Raw genomic sequence first — 26,231 nt, 5'->3', positions numbered from 1 at the left:
ATTGATTGATTGATTGATTGATTGATCATCCCTCTACAAGTATTTCCGATTCGCGTTTCGTTTGCTCCTGATGCTACTGCAATTAATGTAAAAAAGAAAACTTCTCGTACATGCGACGCATCGTGTTGGTATTCCACATTTTGTCACCTCTTGCGTGTAGCTTATCTCGCTCCAAGGGAGACTAGATAGCGCTGAGGACAATCGCGCCACAAATCGCGCCGTTTCGCCCTATCTCGAGTGCCACCCACTCCAGCTGTTCTGCACGAGCTAATGCGCAAGCTCGGATTAAAGTCCAACAGCGAATATGCGCACGATTCCAGTGTTTTCTTCATGACGTCGCATCTGACTTTCCCAGAAGGAGAAAGATGAAATGCTGAGGGGTTCACTAGGAAAGCAGTCTGGTTGACTGCTCTGAAGGCGGAAGGGGGGGGGGGGGGGGGAATGTAGTGCAGGATAGATATGAACTGTCGATGAGAACTTGCCAGCGCTAACACAATGAAGGCGCCTGACAACAATTACAGTGTTTAATTGCTTCTTAAATCTCTCTCCCCCCAGTGTTTTTAACCCTTAAAAGTCTAAACACCATTCCACGTACAGTCGCCCACAAAACATTATGGACCACGGAATTTAAAAAAGAGCTTCATATCTCCGCAGCCCCACAACACAGTCTTGTGTTTGCATTTCCAGCCGCTGCTAGTAATTGCGAACAACATAGTGATGTATGGCTTTATTGGCTACCTTTACAGGTTGCTCTGAAATTCAGTTTTATGAGATCCCGTGGTCCATAAACTTTTTTGGTTGACTGTACATCACGGCAAATTAACACAATTTTGTCACCTTCATTTCCCGCCATGGAAAATACATTCGAAAGAAAGAAAAGCATGAAATATTAAGTTATAGATTAATTAGTATATAGCGTATATTTATGAATTAGTTTTCTTAGTAAAACACGTTGTTGGGCTAGTTGGTGCATTGCATTAAGAAAAAAAAAACTGCTAACAGAAGATGCACTGAGGAAACATACAAGAAGACAGGAAAGAGGCTGGGCTACGAACTGCTTATGGGACAGAACGGGGCTCTAATTTATAAAGGGCACTCTGTCGCATGACCATCGCACAATCGGCTTATCAAAACCAACCGTCAAGAAAAAAAAAATTCCAAAGGCCGCATGCACCTTCTATCTTCCAAGGGATCTTTGCCTAAGCCCAGTGATGAATATGTTAGCAATACTGATGTTAGGTAAGCTTAGCAAAGCAGAGTCACACGTTCATAGCAAAAGCAGAGTCAAAACCAATAAAACAACCAAATAAAACCAACAGTACAGCAGAGCAGTGAAACAACACCCAGGAACACTTATAGTGCCTAATAAAACCAAATGACCAAGTACACCAAGCAGAACTGAACATCATGTCGCTCCTAGCTGTTTCCTATTAGGTCCTTATGGTTACAAGAAAGATCCCACGAATTCAATTTCCTTTCTTCGTAGGGCAACGTACCGACGAGTCACTGCAACATGCCCCCCCCCCTTTTTTTTTTTTAATTTTTTACCAATAAGAAAGGCCTCCAGTAGCTCACGTGCCAACTTATCGCGACTTCTGCCCAGGATCCTGATGACACCAAGCACCGGCTTACAATTGCACTCGTTGCAGTGAAGGGGCCAATTCGACCCAGTTTCCTTTTCTCACGATCTGCGGTGCTCCCATGCTCTGTCGTTGATACACCGGCCCGTTTGGCCGATACAGACCCGCCCACATTTCAGTGGGATTTGAAATGTGGGATTTGTGAGAGAACGGTAGAGGAGTTAGAGACCGAGTGACGGTAGCCGATATTCTAGTTGAGGTGAACAGGAACAACTGAAATTGGGCATAGTCGTGCATAATGCGTAGCTAGGGCAGATAACCGGTGCTCTATTAGAGTTGCGCATTATGGATTAGTTCTGAGCATTCACATTACAGGGAACGAAGGGAGGTATTGAAAAATGGTAGTAATATTTCAATAACAACCGGGAGAAAAGATCGCTTACATAATACGGAGTAATTAAATACACGAAGTACACTTTGCGAAACAGGCAACGTCCACGTATAAGTGTACAATTATACAGTTTGCTACCAGGCGTTGTCTCATGTTAATTAATGCGTTTTTGAAGCGAGTAGGGGGTCATTTATGCTTACTAATGATGTAGGTAGATTATTCCAGTCGATCGAAGTCCTACAGGAAGGAGAACTTGTGAGGACGCGACGGTGTTATGACGGGGTACGTTAAATTTAGGTACGTGATCACGACGAGCTGAATAATAAGGCGCTGGGTGCATCCAAAGGAAGCCAAGAGATTCGGTGAGGTTTATGAAACAAAGGGAAATGTGCGATTCCTTTCTGCGAAGAGATAATGAGATTTGAAGGGTAGTCTTCATTAATGTAACACAAGCAGTGTGATATGGCAGGTAACTAGGATGAAACGAACATAACGGTATTGTACTGATTCGATTTCGTCAATTAATGCGACCTGATGAGAATCCCAGACGAGGATGAGGATTCCAATTGGGATTCCAGTAAGTTGTGTGCGACGGTCGCTTCGATGGAACAGGCGCAAGCGAAAAAATTGTTCCTCGTGCACGTCGGCCTTGTTGAAGCCAGCACACCCGAGGAATGCTAACCAATGGTGATCGCGAGCGGCCATCTTTTATTTTATTTTTTTATCGCGTGGACAGACGAATCGGATGATCGCGATGTACATGTGTTTCCCATTTAAGAGCTGTCGCCTTGGAAAGCGGACTTCCGCCGTACGCGGAACGAGTATACCCTTTATACATAAATAGCTCGGCGCTGTGAACGCAGCGAACGATTATGTAAACGCCGGATGTAAATCTGCAGCGCCGACTGGAACGATGTTGACGCAGAAGTTCCGCGTTGCTTTGTGTAAAAGTTTGTTTTTCAGAATTTGTCCGGCGATATCCTTACTCCGCTTTGCCGCGCTTCTGTTGTCTTTAGTGCGTCCCTGCTTCGGCTTCGAGGCGTGATGCACCGCCATCCATTATGCGTGGGTTCTATGCCACAAGGTGAAACGCTGTTTTGTACGCTTGGTGTTGCCAGTATATTCTCGGCACTATAGTGTGGCCCTAAAAGGGGACCATTATCACGGAGTTTCCTACAATACTCACTAGAGGAAACTCTGCCGAGGCGCTAGCGTAACTAGAGTTTCTGTATAGGCTCCCTTTTGGGAGCTGGGAGCCTATATAGTAGCTATAACGACCTTATCCGTTACAGACATAGATAGCGGTACACGGCAGATAGAGAAATTTTGAGTGAGAGAAAAAAAATTTTAATGCGAAGTTAACATGTGCCGGAAGCTCTGCGGCACGGCGCTGCTGTCAGTTGTTGAAGATGGCGGTTGTGCTTCACGTGTCCACGGAGTACTTTCCTGTCGAGAATGCTCTGTCATGCTGATAACGTGCATGCCGTTCGTGACTTGGAAGTACCGGATTCGCAGCGTTAAAGAAAGGAAATGCGGACAAGACAGATGACGATTATCGTTGTGTGGCAAGGTACGACCCAAAGGATGCAATTTCGCTTGTGTACGAGCAACGAAGTGCGATTCGTTTTCTATGGAGCAAGGGAACGGACGTCCATCGAAATGCACAGGGGAATGCGGCCCACGTATATATAGGGAAAGGTGTCTCGCTTTGAGAAGCGTGAAGTGGTGGTGTCGTGAGTTCGCAAAAGGCCGTGAAGACTTGCGTGACAATGAGCGTTCGGGGAGGCCGCGTGCCATGAATTCTACCACAGGGGGCATCTAAAATTTAGGGCTGCGATGGGACAAATGTCTGAACCGGTGCGGGAACTACGTGGAAGAATAGTGTACTAGGTACGTTGTATAATGTGTACTCATAATCACCTGCATGTACCATATTTTGGCTAATAAAATGTAACGGCAAAGACTTCGCCCTCGTAGATGTATACAAAAATGCTAGACTGAAGAGCGTTGATAGCGTACCTGGGTAACTCGAGCAGGTTAGGTGGCTATTTGTCACCGCCTTTTCAATGGAGATGCCAATAAATCATCATCGCCATCACCTACGGGAGCTGCAAGCATGGCGGTTTAGGCAGCATGGAAATTATGGACAAGTACGGCGATTTGCCTAAACTTGGTCCTTCTGACTTCAAACGGCCTTATGATATTACAAATTGTCCGTTTTCAACAAAATATTGCGTTGTAACTGCGACAATTCGCAGTACAGTTCTGCAATAATTCTGCAGGTGCGCACAGTCTTACTGCCTTCTGCGCTTAGAAATAAAGGATTCCTTCGAAATTTAGGCCGACGAAGGCAAATGAACGGCAGTAAATACGAGTCACAAGAGCGTTTGAAGGCGACAAACACGAAGGTCGGACTAATCAACATTCCAGTGTGCCAGCTATATTATGGCAGCGCCACAGTTGTCCACTCTCGTTGTCCAACTGCTCTCAGTTCATCATTGTGACTGAGTAATGAGACTGCAGCGTGCGCATCGAGGCGCCTTATGTCCAAACGGCTCAAATACGTGTCTACATTATTCAAGTCGCCGTTGCATTGTACCCGCAATTCTTTTAGTTGCGTGATATAAACGGCACAGACCAGAAGTCGTCTCTAAATTGTGCCCCCCCCCCTCTCTCACACACACACACACACACACACACACACACACACACACACACACACACGCACCGCACCGCACCGCACCGCACCGCACCGCACCGCACCGCACCGCACCGCACCGCACACACCACACCACACCACACCACACACACACACACACACATGTATAAGAAGTCAGCAATCAAATACATTAAGGGCGGCATAGGGGAAATTACTTGTACTTATTTATTAAATTAGAACAGTGATAAATTAATGGAAAATGAAAGTGGATGAAAGCTGCGGCCAGCTGTATTTTAATCCACTTTCATTTTCCGTTAATTTATCACTTCTTTAACTCAATTAATAAGTACAAGTAATTTCTCCTATGCGGTCCATGGTGTGTTTGTTGGCTGCTTATGATATGACTAATAATAATTGGGCCCTCGGTTTCCTGTCTTTTCGTTCCTACATTAAAATACGATAAGCGCCAAACACAGTTAAAAAAAGGTTTGCGCCTTTTGGGGCTTATCTTGTCCCACAATTATCGTCTGCCTTGCTAGCGTTTCCTTTTTCTTTTTTGAAAACTCCGTGCTCGCTACTTTCCCGTGGAGAATGCTATGTCACGCTGATAACGCGCATGTCGTTCGTGGCCTGGAAGTATACCGGCCACGCAGAGTAAAGGAAAGGCGCGCAAACAGGTTATTGTTGCGAGACAAGGTAAGCCCCAAAGTGTGCAAACATATTCGAGAGTGAAGGGTGCGAACTTTTCTTAAGAGGGCCAGAAAGCTGCGCTTTTATCACTACACCATTTGGGGCTTAACCTTGCCCCCCAAACAATAATAAGAATCATAATCTGCATTGCGTGTGGTTCCTCTCGTTAACACACTGCGCTCCTTCTATTCCCCTCAGAACCGCTATGTCCCGCTGATCAGGTATGCCGTTCAGTTTTCATCCACTTTCACCTTTCATTAATTTATCACTTATTTAGTTCAATCAATAAGTACAAGTGATTTTCCTATGCAAAAGGATATAAAGTTGGGCGAGTTGGTACGGTAACATGATCTTGAATTGTAGCGCTCGTCCTGTCTGCTTCTATTCTCTCTCTGTGTCACTTCGCGCTACGATTCAATATCATGATTTCACTATGCTGTCCTTGGCGTATTTGTTTGTTGGCTTCTTATGATATGACGTGATCTGAAAGTACTTGCAACGCAGCGTGAAAGAACGGAAACGCTAGATAGATGCCAATTTTGATTGAAAGCTTGCCCCGTAAATGGTGCACGTTTTGCTAGAGTTGTGAAAGTGCGGTATAGACTCATCTTTTCTTTCTCTCTCTTTCACTCCTCATTCCCCTTTCCACGTGTAGGGTAGCAAACTGGACTCAGTCTGGTTAACCTCCCTGCCTTTCCTTCTTCCCTTCTCTCTCTCTCTCTCTCTAGATATGTGTGTGTGTGTGAGCATGCTGCGATAGAAAAGGAGCATAAAGAAATAACTGTCGCGTGATCCGAAAGGCCACGCTCAGGCCTTCTTTTTCATTTCTCTTGTTCTTTTTTTTCTACACCCGATCAGTAAATATTGACGCTGACAAGTGCGTGTGCCCGCATGTGGTGCGCGTTTTGATTCCGTCTACGCCTCAGCGCCAAGGCCCCTCGTACGCCGTTATCGTACAACCTTGGTCGTCTGGCGTTTTTCGTCGACGCGTCTGCTAAATATGACCGGGTTTGGGCCGTTCGCCGGTTGGCCAAGGGGTGACGTCCGCGCGATGGCGCTGCGTTCGGTGTGTGTACAAGGAGCCTACGACAGCGTAGACAGGGAGTTGTTGTGGGATATTGTCAAGCACGAAGGCATAGATAGCGATTTCGTGGAGCTGCTGAGAGAGATACATAGAACATGATCATGGACTGTAGCGCCAAGTGACACGGACAGAGACTAGAAGCAGACAGGACGAGCGCTCGACCTGTCTGCTTCTAGTCTCTGTCCGCGTCACTTCGCGCTACAGTGCAAGATCATGTTACCGTACCAACTCGCCCAACTATCTATCCTTTTGCAGATACACAGGGACAACCGAGTAAAAATGGTGTGGGAAGGCCGAAATTGTATTGAAGTGATGGAAATCCACCAAGGACTGAAGGAAGGATGCCCTTTGTCTACACTGTTTTTCACGCTTAATGTTAAGGGCATAGAAAGACAACTGGAAAACAGTCCATTAGGATTTGATTTATCATACACGCGTAATGGACAAATTGTGCAAGTGGTCCCCGGACTGACGTATGCAGACGACACAGCGCTACTAGCAGACGATGCAAGAGATATACAGACACTGGCCAATATGTGTGGCAACGCAAGGACAAATCTAGGCCTTAAATTTAGCACAGAGAAATCAGGAATTGTGATCTTTAATGACGAGACGAGTAACTACGTGGTGTCAATTCAGCAGCGAGTCATACCCATAGTCAAGCAATATAAACACCTCGGCGTATACATAAGCGAAGGGAAGACCTACTCGAGCACCCACCAAGATAACCTGAAAATAAAAGGGAAGCGGAATGCAGCATCAGTGAAACATAGGGTACTTTGGGGGCACAATAAATATGAAGTGGTGCGTGGGATCTGGAAAGGAGTCATGGTGCCTGCTATCGTTCGCCAATTCCATTCTGTACCTGAAATCAGATATTGCCGGTGTCGGAAGTTAACCAGAGATCGGTGGGCCGGAGCAGGCGAACGTCCGCGGCTGGCAGTGGTGCTCCAGGCCTTTGCCATTGCGTTTCCTACAAATAAAATTATATATATATATATATATATAGAGAGAGAGAGAGAGAGAGAATACGCTGGTGCTGCTTTCGCTCAACTACCTTGGGAATTGTGTGTACTGCGCGTATTTGTCTCATCTCCGTGCTTACTACTTCGAACGTTCTTATCCCGTTATTTACTGTTACTTTTCTTTCTAAATTTCCTAGCACTACTAGCTTTCTAAACACAGCAAGGTAATCAGAGTTTGCACACATGCGTAATTATTGCGAGTTCTGGCATTTACAATGCAATATTCTTTTGAGCACTTACAAAGCTATAGCCATATGAAGCCAGAGGACGAAGTTTGGGCAAATGTATCTACCGCGCATCATTTCCGCGCTCTCTAAATCACCATACTTGTAACTTCCATAGAACAAAATAGCCCGAGTTGCCTCTAGTGGTTTTTGTAAGAAACGTCATGGCTTTATCGGCATGACGCGAAAGGATCGAGCCGATGCAAACACTTGTTCGCGGTTGTTTTTGCACATGATCGTGAGAACTTGTTCGATCGAGCCAAGCAGTGCGTTTATTTTTGTTTGCTCTTCTCTGGTGGCTTTCGCAGACTACCTGCGGAATATGGACTCTGAGGAGCGGGCCATAATCACCGACGAATCAAGTCCAGACGGCGCTGGCAGCGGCAGCGATGCAGAGCGCAGTATCACGACAACGCCGCCCACGACCCCCAGTGAGTGTATATTCGCTCGATGAACCGTCAGCCAAATGGATGTGGCTGGACCGCCAGACACGTCTGGAGTGAAAAAAAAAAAAAAAAAAAAAAAAACACTCGCGTATACCCATAAAATTCAGGCGCGCGTTAAAGAACTCCAGGTGGTCAGAATTAATCCGGAGTTCCTCACTACGGTATGTCTCATAATGAGAGTGTGATTTTGACACGTGAAACCCCAGAATTGAATATAACGCCGTTTGTGATTCTGAGCGGAAAATAATGTTTACACATGGCATTTCTTTGTTTTGTTTGACCGATGTTGCAAGTGTTAGGGATTGGGATCGAAGCTAGTGAATAAACATGCATATTTTGTTACCAGTAAAGCCAAGTGACGTGACTTCGCCACCGTTTTCTCCGTCCTGTCTCGTTTTTCGCGCTCTCACGGTTAACATGCAAGCAGACGATCTCTTCTGTTGTCTCATCTGGGATGCTGAAACCTTGGCTGCAATCGATGCTGACTACTGAATAGCGTGAGTCGTCATCGTGCGTTGCGGCTTATTTTGCAAACGCCAGGTCCTCGTTACTGGCTGATGGATCAGTCTTCGCGAAAACACAATTATATTGAGGGCCACAGGCACAAGGAACCTATGTTCTCAGGACCTTGAGAGCTAAAAGTCGCGCAATGGAAAGCTACATCAGCAGTAAAATCCGCTACCGATTCTTACTAGATATTTTTTCACCTGCAATTGACACTGAACCTTTTTTTTTTTTCGTGTAGTGTCTCTCCTGCGTCCGCAGGCCATCTGCTCGGCTACAGACGACGCTTGTTGAAGCGCCAGACGATCCTTCTGTTCTTCCGTCTGTCTCGTCTCTCTCTCCTACGTCGTGCGCATCGCTCTTTATTTTATTTTTCCTTTTTTGACTTGCGTTCGTCAGCCAATGTCATCGCTGAGATTGTGGACGTTTCACGTTTCGTTCCCGGCCCTGCTCCTGCTTTTGTATTTTTCCGCGTGTAGGAAACCGTCGGGACAGATGCGTAAGGACTTGGTAGCATTCGCTGCCTTTTTATTTATTTTTTTGTCGTTTCATTCTCTTACGTAGCTCCAAGCATTGCTGGTTTACTTTCTCTTTTTTGCTAACGCATGCTATGCACATAGTAAGTCAACATTTGTGTCTGTTATTTTTATTGATATATTGCATATATAGCAGTTTATTTTTCTCCTGCTTTTCGTTCTCTTGTTTCTTTTTGATGTGTTCTTTTGGCTTCACTAAGCGCACTTCATGTGGTATCAGTGGTACCAGCCGCTTTAAGTAAGATAAAAATTAAAAGTATGAAAAGTAATTTAAGAAAGGCGCGGGGAGGTTGATCTAGGTTGATCTAGAATTGTAGATTGAACCTCTGGAACTATGTACAATATAAACAGAACTCACTCAGGGAAACTAACAAATTATACCCCAAGTTTAAGGTTCACTCAGGCCCTAACTCGAGATCTCCAACTCGAACTCGAAATCTCCAGGAATCATACCTCGGCGAACTCACTACGACTCACAATAATAGGCGAAATAAGACTTAGGCAGGCTCACTCAGACTCACAAGCTCACGGATTCATATACTCACTCAGGCGTACTCATATACGCGAAATCGGCTCTTACTAGGACTCGCGGAATAATTGGCTCAACCCTGCTCGTATAGATACATAAAGTCATGGTCGGAATAGCGTGGACCCAGCCTCGCGTAGTCTCGTGGACTCAAAAACTATTTCAGTCATTTGTAATTCACGATTACTTGAACTCGCTCGGGCACGCGCAAGGCTCGATACACTCGTGACTGAGACTTCCGACCACTTCGACCCATTTCGATTCAGACTCGCTAAGCGGACTCATCTCGACTCATTCATATTCCCACCTACTTGAACTCGCTGGAGATCACTGAGATTCAAGGGTGGCTCTGAGTTTGACTCAAGGCTGAGCTCGCCGGCGTATGCTTCCATGACACCAAATAGGCCGTTCTTGCGGTGTCATCGAGGCTTTGCAAAACGTAAGTGACGCAAGAATCATAGACCTGGGGCGACGGCGCCTTGAAGTTTCCGCACCATGTGCGCATGACGTCATGGATGTCGACATCGACTTGTCGGGCCGCGTTAATTGTTCGTATTCAAAGGAGGATGAAATTGTTCGAAAGTACTGAAATAAAAAGCTTAATCGAAAGGCTTAATCGAGCAACACAGCGATCTGTGTCGTTTTCTGTCGCCTTGTCTAATGCGCTTTGAAACATCGATTAACCTTTCAGAACTGTTTTCTTTTTTCGTGCCATAACGGCCGAACTGTGCGAAAGTACGGCGAAGTATTCGTGACACCACGTTTAGTCGCCGCTAAATTCAAATACCGGAGTTATGTACCTTCGTGCTCTTCGCCAACAGTCAACGTTTTTCTGGCAAGCAAACGCTGGTATGGGGCTTTGAAGTGACGTCCTGCTATAGCACAAACCGGTCTAGCGTTCCTCGGTAGTGTCGTCTTGAAATTTCAGCTCACGTTGCCTCCCCTCCAGCGCTCGTTTTTCGTCTTCGTCCTCGGACGTATAGCTTGTTCAGTCACTCCGTGACGACTTTCCCGCGCGCGTGCGCGCTGGGAGAAGAGGTATTTTTGGCGGTAGGAACTGGCGGCAGTTGACAGGGCTAAGGACCGATAACGATCCGCGCGGCATCCACAGCCGCGCGTCGTATATCCGAGTTCGGGGTGTGGGAAACGGAAAGAAAATAACGGAGGCGACCGGAAGTGGTCCGCTGATCCGTGACAACTTCTTCGCCTAGCTGTCGTCATCCATCAATCGACTCGGCGACGTCTCACAGTCGCTGGGATATGACAAGCCTCGAGCCTGCCAAACAGGGTCGTTAGCGTTCGTCCGAAACGTTCACAGCTAACCTTGGAAACTGTGTCCTGCGAAACGACTGTAGATCATACTGCGACATCCCCCTGTCCCTACCGCTTCGAGCGGCGCCGTATTTTCGTGTTACGGTGGTTTTACTGCATGCGACGGCAGTTGAGAACTTGAAATTATGTTTGACGAGTCGGTCCTTTCTATTACGCTGTTCGTTTGGTTGGTTCGTTTATTAATTGGCTTGCCTCTGTAAACGCTTCATGCCCATCATGTGGGATTGGCCGAGAATCGCCACTAAGAACCGAAATAAAGCCCCCCTGCGGCAATGCACAGCGCCAACAACTGAGCTGGCGCTTGGCTTAATGTTTAAGAATGTGGGCAATATTTCAAGGAACCACTAGGAAATTCCTTATACCGGATGAAGATGTTGCGCGCTCATTGCTAAGAAGTTGTTTTTGAGAAGTGTCATGTTGGAAAGGACTCGACAAGATGCCGTTGTAGGCACTGCCGCTGTAGCGATAAACGAGTTCTGAGACGGAGGGATCACTGGAGTTTGCCGATTTTCTTCAAAGGACCCCTCACCAGGCCCCATAGCAAATTTTGTTTAACGGGCTTGAAGATGTTACGTGCCCTCTAAGGAGTGTTCTGCCGCAAGAATTTTTAAAGTTAGTTCATTAATAGCAGAGATAGAAATATTTGAAATGCCCCGAACCCTTGATTTCAGGAAACGTTGGTTTTTCAGGAGGCGAGCGTCACCGCCAGCCTTTTTGCTGAGTGACGCACTTCCGGTGACGGCCTCGCGCGCGCGCTGTTGCGTTTGTCTCGTTTCGCGCAGCGAACGATTTTGCGCGCTCAGCACGAGGAACCTGATTAGCGGTATAAGTCATTGTCATAATCATGAGTACCCAGTCAGGCGCGAGAAGGTGAAAGAGCAACGCTGGGGACACGGTAGAAGATGACAGGTTCCATCCTTGCGCGCGTGATTAATAACTTCGGAACAAGCAGACGAAACGAAAGTACATCTCTCTTGCTACTGTGCGAAGTAAAACAAAAAACACGCAGAGATTCGGTTTGTATGTTTTGTTATTTCTCTAAAGTGTAATTCGTCTGTTGAATCAACAAATTAAAGAAATAACTGATGTTGCCTTGAATGATTCTCTAAGTCACGTGTCACTACGAGTGACGTCACAGAACTGCCATGTACGTAGGCGCACTTGCGCGATCGACATCGACTCTCCGGCTGGGAGCGCGGCACCACCGAGGAGGAGGGCAAACGGCGTTCGGCGTGAAATGTAAGCTTTTTCCGCGGCGCGTAGCGATGTAATACTTAGCAGACACGATTGTTAGCGCGCATCGCATGAACTGCGCTTAATCGTGAGCTCAATATGACCGGACCTAGCGTTCGAAATTTCGACAGAAGCTACGACATCGCGAGAAAGACGTGCTTGACGCGTCGGGTAGTCGTCCCCGAGGACTTATCTTCACAAGCACGTGTCCTTGTCAGTTGGGCGAGAAAAAAAATCGCTGTTACGTGCGCCCGGAAGAACGAGGCAAACATGTTTACGCGGAACCGCGAGACTTCTTTCTTGTGGGCCGTGTCTAGTAACATAGCCGCGAGGTTTCGAGCCGACGTAGTCCTCGGCGAAAAGCCTTGCATCGGTCTCTTTCTTTTTTTGTTTCTTTTTTTAAGGTCGAGTGTAACGAAATTTTGGGCCGCGTAGAAAGCCTAGTTTCTGATAGTGTTGCTACAAAGCAGCGTTCGCTGAAACATACTGCAAGGAATAGCCGTAAATAACGACAACAGACGGTGGAAGGACACGACTAGTACGCACTCTAGATGCAACACATGTGTCCTTCCGTCCGTGTGTATATCTGTGCTGTTCCTGGTAACAAGTCGTACTACAAGCCAGATGCATTTACTCACAAGCGTTTTTCGTTTCTGTTTTTCTGCTCTATTGCTACTTTTTCTTAAGTGTTTACTGCTATATATGTCGTGGTCGCCGTATTAAATGCCACTGGGTCATCGCTGTGTCGTACGTCGTTTAGCCGATTGTCCCATCTTTCAGATTTTCTTTTTTCAACGTACGTACATACAGGATCCTCCATATATCACTTAACATGTTCGAAAGAGGATTTTGCGCTTACCACTGCACTGTTCTTGCTGAAATTTTCCAGAAGGATCGCATTTTAGAGTCTACGTCATTCAGTGTAACACTGAATGACGTAGATTGCCTGATAGAATTGCCTGGTTTTAAGGAAAGAATTGTAAAGTTGCCTTCCCTTATGCGGTTGTGAGCTCCTGCCGCAATCATAAACTTGTGTCGCCGCCTGGCGGTAGCTACAGAAAGCAGCCGGTCAGGGATGAGATTTGTTGCATTTAAAAGAGAAATTTAAAATCATCTAGTAACTTTTGGTAGTGAATTTTCTATTTAGGCCGTCAAATTTGTTAATAAAGATCCTTAAAAACCACAAATTTTCAATAAACGAGACTATCAACTTTACAACTCTAACTCAGCCTTGAAGAAAGGTATCACGATTCTGTAAATTGGATCTAATCGTAAATCTAAAGCTGACAAAATTGATGTATTATTCATGGCTCCCAAACACACCACTAATATATGAGTAGGACTTTTGCAAAACCCTCGTAAACAATGTAACAAATTCACGTAAGTTAAAATTTATCTATAAAATTTGTGACATTCTGACGGATGCAGTTTACAAAACTGCGATATCTGTTCTTTGTACAGAACTAAAAATTTGTAAACTGCGTGCTTCTATTATATTCAAACTTAGCAATTTTTGGAAAGTGCCTTTTAGAAACTCAGGCCTTAATTCAATATTCCGCCTTCAACATTCAGTATAATTTAAATTTCTCTCTCAAATAAACAAATTTAATTTAAATCGGCCCTCTGGTTATCTCAAAAAAGCGTTTCTGCGTTTCACATGTATTTGAATAGCCGGCATCGTAGTTAAGGCCGAGCCAAAGCTTCCTTCCTCTTAAGTGAAATGTGCAGGACCCTGCACATACATACATACATACATACATACATACATACATACATACATACATACATACATACATACATACATACATACATACATACATACATACATACATACATACATACATACATACATACATACATTAAAAACGTTATGTATGCAAACCACGTGCGGCAGCTCATTTCTGGCCACCAAACAGCGTCTCCTCATCCAAACGCTCCTTTTGGGACATATTGTTTCCGATTGGACGGACAGTACAACAGTCATTGTTGATACATAATATTAATATATATCATGTACTGCCACAAAATAATAACTCTAAGGCGGTCATTACCGAGACAGTATACTGCATTCAAACCGACGAATTTGTAAACGTGCTAGCATAGCGATGCGCCGTGTTCACAGGTACTGCACTACATGCGTAGAACAACCTTAAGGGGTCGTTCGAAAGAGATATCTCGAAGTATCGACTCATGCGCCGGCTCGTTCTTGTCTTTCGCCTGCAGGCTGGGAGAACCAGCGGGACATCACGTGCTGCATGCTGGGCCAGATAGCCGGCGACAAGGGCTACCACTGCTTCGCCAAGTTCTACGCTGCGCGCCTCCGAATGCGGAACCGGAACCGGGCTCACAACCGGAAGATGGGCTTCTACGGCCGAAACCGGATACCGGACTACGGTCATCGCCTTATGCGGACCTTCGAGCAGTGCGTGGTGGGCGACCATGGTACCATCTTTCACAAGTGCTGCCACATGGTGGCGCTCGAACGCCGAGACCGCGTTCGCTACGACACGTCTGCGTCGTCTGCTGGAAGAAGCCACTCCGCAACGTCTGCTGCCGAGCCGGAGTCGTCTGCGAGCCAGCAGGGAGAGTCGTCTGCTTCGCAACACGAGCGGGAGATGAACCGCTATCACCACCCCCACCACCGCCAGCACCGAACGCAAGAAGAAACCGGCGGTGAATCTGTGGAAGTCACCACGACGACCACGGAAAATCCTCGTCACCAGAGAGTCCACCGCCATCGTAACAGTGATGACGACGTCAGCACAGACACGGGGGACAGCAGACGGTAGAAAACAACAAGCAGCACGGTCCAGACGACTTGTTGACATACTGGGCAGGGACACTGCGCGTTTCCCGAGAGTTGTCAAAATCGAGTCGTTTCTTGTAGCGGTTACCGGGGGGATATTGTTTCTCTCTCCATAGAGAGTTGTTCAGAGAGAGATATCTGCATTCGAGCCAAACCAAGATACTTAACGAAAGCAGATGACGTAATCGGTGTAAGTGCTCGCTATATGGGTTTCGTTTGCATAAAATGGGTGGGAGTGCGTGCGCCAAAACAGAGCGGTGCTCAGAGCACTGAGAGGTATGACGTGGACAACGATGGGCACATAATATTTGTGCACAGTATTCCAGACCTTGCAAGTGGTACAAAGCCTTATTGCTCTATGCATTGTAAAGACTACTTCACACGCCAAGATTGGCACAATGCAGCACGAATTATGTCAGTGACGTTGTTCGCTGCAGGGATTACAAACTTCGCTGCTCATTTCTGTTACCTGCATCAGGTGGACTAAAGATGTCACTGACCTTTCCCTAAGAGCAGTGACGGTGTGAGGGGTTACAGAATCGCCATTCCGTGTGCACTAATACGGAACCTACTGACTTCGTCACGTGCAATCTGCTAGAATCTTGCCTAACCGTATCCCTACGAAGAAAGGTTGTCACCACCTATGCAAACCTCTTCTCTGATGCAGAAATTTTTTCGTTTCGATAGCACCAGCCGCGGAGCTATCTCAAAGGGGCCAAAGTATTTGAGAAGAAAGCTGAGGGAACGTAAAAACCAAAAGAAAAAGCTTTCGGTTTGCCAAACATGAGATTTGCGTTAGATACCTCTTACAAGTGCATGTGTGAGCGAACAACTTGGACAAAACGTACAGAAACATGCCTAAGGCAGGATTTTGATCGCAATACTCTGATAATTGCTCTTCTTTCCATGCCTTCTTTCTTTAATGGAGGAGAGGTGCGCTTGGACTCAGTCCACAGCGCGCGATCTTGCAGACTCAGAGTGGGTCATATTTTCTCGATCCAATTTACCCTCTGCTATTTGTTTTTCTGTGCAAATTGTAGTAATGCCAGTGGACGAAACCACAATGATGACAGTAGCACTAATGATTCCACTCAAACCCTCCTTATCCACGTACGAGGGCGCGCTAGTTCATTGCGGGTGAACTCTTCTGCGGGTGGACAATTTCTCTTAGACGAGCTCTGGCAACTTTCCGTATGCTGTAGATAGGCTGTGCATAATTGTTGCCGTTAACAAGTACTCGTTAGTGTTGCGGGTAGTTTTGTCATGTTAAGAGAGAAAGCGAATTTTCTGGTTTACGTTGCTCCAGCGCATGCCGTGTCGCGAAATCTCGAACGGACCAACTTGCTTCGCTTGCGAACGATCGTGTTTGCAAACGCTGCATCGCCACGAACGTGCATGTGGTTTTGTTTCTGAAATAGTAGTACTTTAGGGTTCATCATCTGCCGTTCATTTTTATTCACAATCGTCGAGAGAAAAAAGAAAAGCATATATATAGATTTTCGTTTCCTTTTTTCACATATTTTTTTCTTATCTTCAGTTTCACCAAATAAGGCATGGACTTAAAAGTTTCACAAGTGTTCATTTCGTATGTCTGACGTCATCCAAACGTATGCCGTTTAAACTTTACGACATTCGTTTTTTTTTTCTTAACGTTTTAACGTCCTAATGAACGTCATTTCTGCATGTCCACTTGCCCGCATTGGTGCGCCCATTTTACTTGTAGAATGCGTATTATTTAAGCATTTTCGTGTGTTCGAGCTTTATGATGCTGCTTTGCGGTGTTGTCTAATGTTAAAGGGAACAGCTAATTTGTATGCAGAGCACCATAACTAGAATGTATCATTGACCCCCTAAGGAAAAACATAAGTGCTTGATGCGACAGGTTAGGTAGACCTATGCTGGTCAAGAATTGTTGTCTGTGCCTTCTTGTGAAGCCTGGGCTGTAATTAGTCCCAAAATATTAATTTGGCATTCCCTTTAACACTGGGTCATACTCTACATCCGCATGTTCCTCTTTGTTTCTGTGCTTTTGATATCCTTAGGATGCAGTAGTTTTGGTAACTTGGCATGTTTTGTGACGGTGGAATACTCTCTAGAAACCTGTGTAGCAAGCAAGCGCGAAACACTCACTTTGAATGTAGGCATGAAGAAACTGTCTTTTGTGTTTTTACTGCCACATGTGATGGCGCCAACAGGTTGAGCACATTTTTCAGAAGCTGTACCTGCGACAAGAACTCCAAGTCAAACAAAGAGCGGACGACTCGGCAATGTTTTTTTTTTGTTTTTTTAGCTTATCGGTTTTTAATGCTGAAGTCATTATTGAATAACACACTTTGACAAAAACACGCATGCAAATGCATAGTACAGCATTGTTTTCGCACGAAGGTTTGTCCCAACGTGATAGTACACAGACGCCGTTTCTGTGGTACAGAAAAGCCAGGTGCTCTGGCATTTACGCTTCCTTCGAGATAGTGCAATTTACCGTTATTGAGTTTTTTTTCTTTTTGACAGTAGGAATGTTTGTCGGTAATAGACTTGTGTTCCCACCGAGATCATTGGTGTTCCCACCGAGATCATTGTCTTTATGTACCTGCAAAGTGACCAGTTAAAAAAGAGCTTTTGCCTTGTTTACGGGGTGCTTTTTGATTATTTCAGAAGACGCAGATGAAAATGTTTTTTTTTTCTTCGGACCTTACTACGAATTTTTAAGAACGTTCGATGGCAGCCGCATAGCGTGTTTTCCATGTATCGTATCAACCACCAACCTGCATCCGTCACCAAACAGTATGTCTCGCTACACAGCGTATGCCCTGTTAATTAACAAACAACCTCGTGTTATTTCTCAGATATTACATGTGTATCGCTCTATAGAGTACTCGGTCAAGTGTAGCGAATGTTAAGCCCGTGTTATCTCTTGAACAATGCATGTGTATCGCTGTATAGGATACTCGGTTAGAAATGATGAATGTTAAGCCTAAGTCTGCAAATACTCGAGCCTGTTTCTATGTCTCCAGCTGTTTACACCGACTAAGTTTTCTTTTCCTTACCTCCTTTCTTTTTTTCTTTAATTAAGTGAGGAAAGTGCGTGTGATATAACGTGTAATGTGTTTTACGAGGTCTTCTTTACCGCCTTGATGGGACGCTAGAAGGGAATATTAAGTTAGACTGCATTAATAAATTAATGCAACAAAAAGGTAAATCTTACTTTTACAGGATGTTTGGTGAGTTTGAAAACATGCCAGAACGAAATGCAGCAGTCTTGCCGCCTTGAAGTTATAATGACGCCATTGATTTGGACTGCTTCTGTTCGGGCATGGTCAATTTTTTTGTTACCGGTAAAACTGGGCTATAACTTATAGTCAAATAACTTCGGAAGCTTAGAGAACGTTTACAGCGCCACAACGGCGTAAATACGAAAATAAAACTGAAATGCGTGAGGTCACACTGATGTAACCGCACTAGGGTATCGATGCCTTCTTCTTTTTTTTTTTTTTTTGAAGTGCTGCCCTTAATTTTTTTTCTAGTAATCACCCTTATGCAATGAAATCAACGAAAATGGAGTTTTAGAACACTTTTTTTTAATGAGTGAAAACTCATTTAGTGTTTCTCCGCACTGTCCCTCTCGGCGGAGCGCACAACTGCGTCGATGCATTCATCTAGTCCTCGAGTTACGAAAGCGGCGAATCACAAATTACCAGCTCGCTCCGCTATGCGTGCAGATGTGAAAGGGGGGCGTGTTAACGGCGGGGGAAAATCGGTGAGCTACGCGTGTAGCGAACCTAACGACCGGTGGGGGGGTCTCTTCTCGACGTTGAAATAGCTTTGGCTTCCGGAACCAATCCGCCGACGCAAACGCGTCCTGTGTCGTGCATAGTTGTTATCCCATTTCCTCAAGCAATTAATACCTCGTGAGGAGAAGTGCGAGGCTCTGCCTTGCTCAGCTCGAGGCACGACCTTCGGGGGGCCATCCTGGAGTGGGCCGAGAGAATGGAGGAAGCCCACTTCAAGTAGTTCCTCCCCCCCCCCCCCCCTCCACCAGCTATCCCGTTGCCCCCTTTCCTTTAATGAGATATAAAGTAAGTTTTTCATTCATTCCGCGAATTAACAGGAAACCAGCAAACTGGCGCTTGCACGATGGACGAAGGAATGGACGGGACGAGCCCTATAGAATTACAACTGACTTTATCCTCGTAAAGTCTTCGACTGCAAAAAAAGAAAAAGAACGGCACATTCGCAACACCATTCGCGAAAGAATGGAAGAGGTATCAATGTGACGCGTTGTCAAGACAACGGAACTCTCTTCTTTTTTCTGTTCAACACAACGATGGCGCGGTCACGCATCTTTCGTGGCCCAATTTCCGTACGCGGTACGCTCCGACAACCTCGCGTTCGTGCTGCATTTTCCTTTTTTGTCTCGTGGTTCCGTTCTTGTTCCTTTGTGTAAGCGTCCGTTCGATAGTTTCCGGTTCATTCGCAAGTATGCACCCGCTCGCCAAGCAAGAATCTTTTGCTGGTATAGCTGTGCGAAAGAGACTATCGTCGCTTCACTATCACGGACGTGACCAAAGAAACATTCACTTCGTTGCGGTTACCGGGCGCTGCTGCTTCAAAATATTAGCGGCTGTTGACGTCCTCAGTTTTCTTTTTTTTTTTAGGACACGCGGAGCCGTCTCTCATTAAAATTCATTTAACACATATGTGTGGTGGCAGGTTGAGAATCGGTAATTTTAACGCACCTGCAAAGTTTTTCTTTTGAACGAGAGCTTTGGTCCTGGTGTTAGTTATAAACGCGGCTCGCAGTCCGCTTCTCCGAGGAGGAATTTGCGCATGCTCCGATCGTGAATTGCAGTAGCTGGTATTGCTTCGCTTTGCTGTTTAAGCGTCATCAAACCTTCTACTTATAGCCAAACGACGAGATCGGCGGAAAGGACCGAGTACCGTGAACATTTATTTCGGTAATAGTCGAGAGTGGCACAATATCACCTTGCATCACGGACCGCCATAAACCACAACGGTCCTCCTCGGCTATACAGGCCTCCTCGTCAACTCGGTATATGTGCATACGGTGCAGACGAAGCTGTTTCTAGCTTGGCCATTCTAAACTGGTCCGCGTTGTACTCGCCGGTTGCCTTGGTTACGGTGCAGTCGAAGCACGCGCGTGACCTTTAAGCACGTGACGACAGCTTGAGGTTTCGCCTAAGGACTCGAGTAATGTCTGTATTTCGAGGCTTTGCATCGCTGCTCTACAACTGTATGCATCGTAGTTTGTGTGCCTGTTTTGCATATATATTATATATAAATTTATATATTGCCTGTTGTGTGTTGTACTTCAATGAGTGCGAAATAGTAGTGTTTCTTTTCTTGTTTTTCATTGTGGCAATAAAAGGAGTGCCAGACAGAATGGCTTTTGTCCGAAACCGAAGCTCGCTCTTGCGCGTGTGAGCGTGTGAGCGTGTACTTCCTTTTTTTCTCCGTGCTCACACTAACACTATTTTCCTTAAAGCGTCGTAAAGTCACAGAAACTGGAAAAGCCGCTTAGTAGTTACAGCTCTGTTTCAAAATCATCGCGGCGGAATCGCACTCTGGGAATCTATACGAAAGTGCTGCGGTGTTTTAGGCGTACTTAAAGGGAAAATTAGCACTTTCTATACTTTCGAATCTCCTGGCTGTTAATGGAGTTCTTTGTGTTCTCCTATTGAAGTTCCTTGTCTTGTTCTTGTCGCACAGGATGCGTGGCTTCGATATTTTCGGCGGGAACTATACTTCAATCTGTGCGTCTTACGGGCGTTCATTCTACTCTGTGCAATGTAGCATCATGAATCGCCGTGAGTGGAGTTCAAAATAAATATAATCATTCTCCCATAAAAATAAAATTATCAGCTTACTCATTATATCTCAAGGATCTAGAAGCGTATGACTAGTTTTTTCCGTTTGCCGGTAACTAACTGCAATCATCGTGTGAACAATTTATTAGATACGTACAGCCATAAGTCCATGTCTACGCTCTTAGCAGTTTATGGAGTGTCTAAAGAGTGTTCATTGTTGCAGTCTGTAGCGTGGGCCACATAGTGTTTATGAACTGTCGAAGTCTGTACAGAAATTATCAGTATAGTGCATAGACACAACTTAACACACGTATAATTTGTGTATGCAACAAAATAAATTATGTTGATCATAAATCGATAGAGCACGGATTGCAGGCACGAAACGCGGCAAGTTTTCCGCAGCCAGTCGGCGTGCCTGACCTTGCCGCATTATCGGCGTCATTTTCCACCGCGCGAACACCTTCCCCGCTCGCAGTCCAAGGAACGATTTATGAAAAAGATTGCGACGGGGCGTGGGTAATTGCTTCCTCTGGCGCCAAGCCGTCTCGGCGTGCCAGCCAGTGCTATAGCCACGGTGAAAGCCATCAATTGCGAAGCTCTTACGCGCGTGCTTTGGCATCTGCAGAGTACACGAGATGCACGCGACCCTGTAGTTCCCGCTGCACTGCGATGCCCCTCCTCCTCTGCTTTTAGACAAACAAGTTTACATTTCCTTTTTCGCTTCGGTCATGTATAGCGGGTGGGGCTGCTTCTGTTGCTGCTTTTCTTTTTTTCTTTGGTGATGTAAGAGGGCCTTCACGGTCACGCATGAGAGATCAAGCAGCGCTGGTGTATAAAATGAGGCCTCAAAGGGACCTCATAGAATAAAGAACAACTGGGACCTGCTCAAGGCGCTTTGGAAGATTCTCGGAAGGCCTGCGAGGCAAATTTTGTTCTTTGCGCTTGGAGTTGTTCGGAGTGTGCGACAGCCCGACTGAGAATGTGAGGGAACGTGCAGCGCAATCCACCGCGAAGAACAAGCAGGCTGGTGTGATTTGGGGGTCGGGCTATGTAAAGTGCTATACGGTATACTGACGCAGCTTCTACTGGTGCGACGACGTAAAGGAGTGAATAAGAATAGCGATGTGGGCTCCACGGGATTCTCTCGTAGACAGTGACTTGGTAAATTCCTTGTGAACAGTATATATATGCAATATGCATTTTTACTGAGCACGTGCTGGTGAGCGAGTTGGTTATACATGATTACAACGAAGGCGCCAAATGAAACAACGGACGAAGGAAGGAGGCACGAGACAACCACGTAGGCGCTACGCGGTTGTCTCGTGTCTCCTTCCTTCGTCCGTTGTTTTATTGGGCGCCTTCGTTGTAATCGTGCAGTTTTAATTTCCTCTATGTTCACATGGCCTGTCCTTTTTTTTTTTTTTCACCCTCCGTGATCGATGGACTCGCTCTGTTACTGTTTTGCTACTTTGTTATAGACTTTCGACAGTGTTCTGCAATTCCATATTCTTTTTTTCTTCGCTAGCTGTGGTTTTGGGATGCCGGCGGTTTCTGTGGCCACATTTTCCATATTTCGCATTTAATAACGGACAAGACGATTTGGTTAACTCATTCCGCACTGATGGACACGAGACGATGTTCACATTTAAGAATCCCAACTCATCAAAATTAATCCCGGGCTTCCCTCATAGCCATAATTTGGCCTCCAGATGGAGCGGCAAATCCCTTAATTTATTTTTTATCTCAAATTTAGCTCCGCGAAGCTTCCAAAGAGATGGGCTGGTGGTTAAAGCGTTCGCACATGGTGAATGAAACTTGAGGAAGCGACACTCGAGAAGAGCGCATTTGGGTGGTTGCGCAAAACTTGAGCAATGGACCGCGCTGTTGCGTGCGTGTATATGCCAAAAGCGAAGCGCTCGCTTTTCCTTCTGTCCCTGCAGCGTCATTAAGGCGTGCTGTAATATAGCCGGACGCCGCGAGCAGGATCACTTCGCGGAACGCACGATACGTATCGTGTTACGTCGTCGTTGCGAGCCAAAAAAAAAATATATAAAAAAGCACCCGTACTCACATTGTTCGTCACCGAGGCAGGCATGACGAGTCGCCGGTGAGTCGTGGGTGTATTAGCGATCACGTGCTCGGCGCGTGCTGGAGCACTTCGTGCGCGCGCAATGAAAAAGCGTGTAGCAACAGCGTGAGCTCGGGACGGGTCGAAAAGTCGAGCGCACGCGCGGGTTTCGCGACTGGTTCCTTTAAGCATGGCCTCCGTGATTGGCTTCCCGATTTTAGAGGCCACGTTTTAAGCGTAGAGTCGTACCAAATTTTACCAGCGAGAACTCTCTCGCTGTGGTGTCTATGGGCGCCGCAAGCACGGCGGTTGTAAGAGGTGGGGTCGGGCGTGTAATAAGGAGTAGCTGGCCCATGCAGGCGTCCGACTCATCCACCCTAAGGACGTTGTTGAAGGGTGGAACCCGTTCTCATCGAGAACGAGGAATACGGGATCTATTTATAATATCTACATAAAGGGTGAAGAACGTTACATTTCATCAGTGTAGCATGACTGAAAACGAAGCACACGCAGCTGCCGGAAACGGCCGCTCCTCCCTGCCGTCCAAGCTTCGTCCAATCGGAGCGTTCAAAGTCGGTCACGCACTCATTCCCGCACTTCTGTTTCACTGAACACACCGAACGGAGTGAGGCCTCGTGGACAGGGGTTGTCACGCTTGACCTAAGCTGGCGCGTCTTGATTCCAGAGCTGAGCCCGCAGTTAGCTGCCGCGTATGTCAAACCACTGTGACTCAAGGTCCACTGTGCTCGAATTGGTCCGTGAAGGCTACCACGAACCAGCTAACAATACTCGGTCCGCCAAACGTGTCTAGCCTTACCGGTGCCGTAAGACTGTCCGAAGAGGGCGCATTGTTGGCTTCACGAAGCGATTCGTCGCAGCGGGCCGATGGAGGTTAGGTCACTACCTCCGCAGGCCGGTCGTAACACGGTTCACCCAGCGCGCACGAATGATGGTTAACGCACAGATTTGACTGGACTTCGTCCTTGCGGCTTCAATGGAGCTTTGTGACTTTGCGAATTCTTCATTTTAATGCGCTACGAATGCAAACATTCGCAATACTTCTGCGTATGCGCAGAGTCTTGTTGCCTTCTGCATTTATAGATATGCGATTGTTTCAAAACTTGGGCAGACGAAGCGCCGTAAATGAATCCACAAGCATGGAGATCAGACAAGTTTATGTACTAACCATCATTGTCATGCTAGTTGAACGTTGGGCGCGCCAGAGTGCCCTCTGTAGTAATTTTGGTTGGAAATTCTGTGATAGCATGGCAATGATGGATAATATATGGATTCATTCATTCATATTCACTCAATTGAACATTACCCGCTGCACCATTTCTTTCACTCTTGTGGGGAACACAAAGCATCGTAAAATGAATCTGCAGTACTGCCGCCAACCCCATCTGCTGAAACTCACTCCAACGTTCCCTGGGAAAGAAAGGAACATTTCGAAAGATCCTTCATTGAGGTGTGAGGCCGGACCTCAAATCTTGTTTCCTACATAAATCCTGCTCACCTTTCTTGCCAAATGCCGACTAAGTGCTGTCTCTCTCTCTCCAGGATAGTTTGGTAATTCTTCCGACGCCCGAAGGCAGCTCAAGGGCATAAAGGGCGTTTCAGCAATCTCTCCATGTACCTGCACAAAATAGGCCTCACCTCCCTTTTGTTATGGTAAAAAGCCCTTGTCCTAAAGGCAGAGGTCACGATGTAACACGGCGTATACGCAGAACTATTACGTCAAACGGCGTATCGTGCTCACACGTCGATGCCGAATAGCGGACTTTCAGATCGTTTCGCTCTATTCGGAACAGTTCTCGTAGGCGATTTTCGTCGCCCGTCACGTTAATGTCTTTTTTCTGGGATGTTCTCGGTACGACTATGACTAAAACATTTGCGTAAACTTCCGCGGGACTCTGACATCATATTCATCGTGAATACTTTATGCAGTAGTTCCCGAGTTGACGTCGCAAAGGACTGAAGACAATGAGATCTCTAGAGGGTATCGCTCTGTAGGATGGCCGACTCCGTTTAGGCTACCACAAAGGCAGCCTGGTGACTCACCAGCCGCGGTGGCTTAGTAGCGGCCGTGGCGCTGCGCTAATAAGCACGAGGTCGCGGGATCGAATCCCGGCCGCATTTAGATGGGGGCGAAGTGCGAAAACGCTCGTGTCCCTTGCATCGGGGGCACGCTAAAGATCCTCCGGTGGTCAAAGTTAATCCGGAGTCCCCCACTGCGGCGTGCCTCGCAATCAGATCGTGGTGTCGGCACGCACGGGAAAAATACCCCCGGAATTCATTCATCGTGAATCTCGCACCTTCACGAGGCCTACAACAGCGAGAGAACGGCACAGTCGCACGCAATAACGCTGTAGCATCGGCGTCCACCTCGAACCGACGTGTTATTGCGCCGTCGGCACGCAAGCACCATTCGCGGCGCTCGCGGCCATTTCCGGTTCGCATTTCGCGCGGTCGTTGGGAGCCATTGTTTCGCGGTCATCATTGACGACTCGATTCTCGCCGTGACCTTTGCGCAACGTGGTGCAAGTCACCCCTCGTCGAGTGAATGCACCCGTTGAGCGAACCTGTCTGCGAGCGACTGCGCATGCGCAAGTGAACTACACGCCTGCCTGTACACGACCACTCGGCTAACTGACGCTCCAGCAAGCACGAGACAAAGGGAGACTGTGTTGTTCCTGCGAAGCGTGACTTTATTCAAAATAAGTTGGAAATTACAAACATATGGCTGAAAAAAAAAAGTGCCGTTTCCAAGTGTACACTTTCGCATACGTGAATGTATAGAGTTTTACTATCCTGTTAGGGGCATTCGCTTCGATAGTTACATTGGCAGAATATTCCGGGTGGGAACACTAAGGTCAATCTTGTGGTCGCCACGCCTCGCACTTTTTCCCCTACAGCTAGCTGGCGCTCTAATCAAAAGAATAGCGATAGAGGTAGTAAAACCTGGTTAAATCAAGAAGTCTAGCTGACTATTTGTCCCCTCTCCGTTTCAAAGGAGATGACATTAAACAATAATAATCATCATCACCAACGTAGAGAATGGAAACAAAAAGATCATAGAGATTTACAAGAATGACTAAAAAGAAATTAGAAAAGAAGGAAATAGTGTACGATAAAATCACCCTCACAAACCTTGTTATGTGAGGGCGGAGCTGGTGGTTGCCTAAGGACAAACACATACCGGAACAAATATTCGCAACGGGGTGGGTCATAGGTGTCTGCTGCAGCAAACAATCCGGAGACAATCGTCACATGCTAAAGGAATGGGATTATGTATTCACCCA

General features: G+C 46.4%; 1 protein-coding gene across 1 annotated transcript in view; it reads left to right on the top strand.

Annotated features, from left to right (window-relative positions):
• LOC126525598 (uncharacterized) overlaps positions 1 to 20,458 on the top strand; it is a 31,808-nt gene extending 11,350 nt beyond the window's left edge. Inside the window, exons 2-3 of the mRNA XM_050173527.3 lie at positions 7,962 to 8,084; positions 14,454 to 20,458. Of these exons, the coding sequence (XP_050029484.1) occupies positions 7,962 to 8,084; positions 14,454 to 15,019 (689 nt within the window). The 3' untranslated portion in view covers positions 15,020 to 20,458. The remainder of the gene's footprint in view (positions 1 to 7,961; positions 8,085 to 14,453) is intronic.
• Positions 20,459 to 26,231: the final 5,773 nt, after the last annotated feature.

Source organism: Dermacentor andersoni, chromosome 8 (genome assembly GCF_023375885.2).
Source record: "Dermacentor andersoni chromosome 8, qqDerAnde1_hic_scaffold, whole genome shotgun sequence".
Lineage (NCBI taxonomy): Eukaryota > Metazoa > Arthropoda > Arachnida > Ixodida > Ixodidae > Dermacentor > Dermacentor andersoni.
Note: the sequence above shows the minus strand (reverse complement) of the source record. Positions and strands in the feature narration are given on the sequence as shown.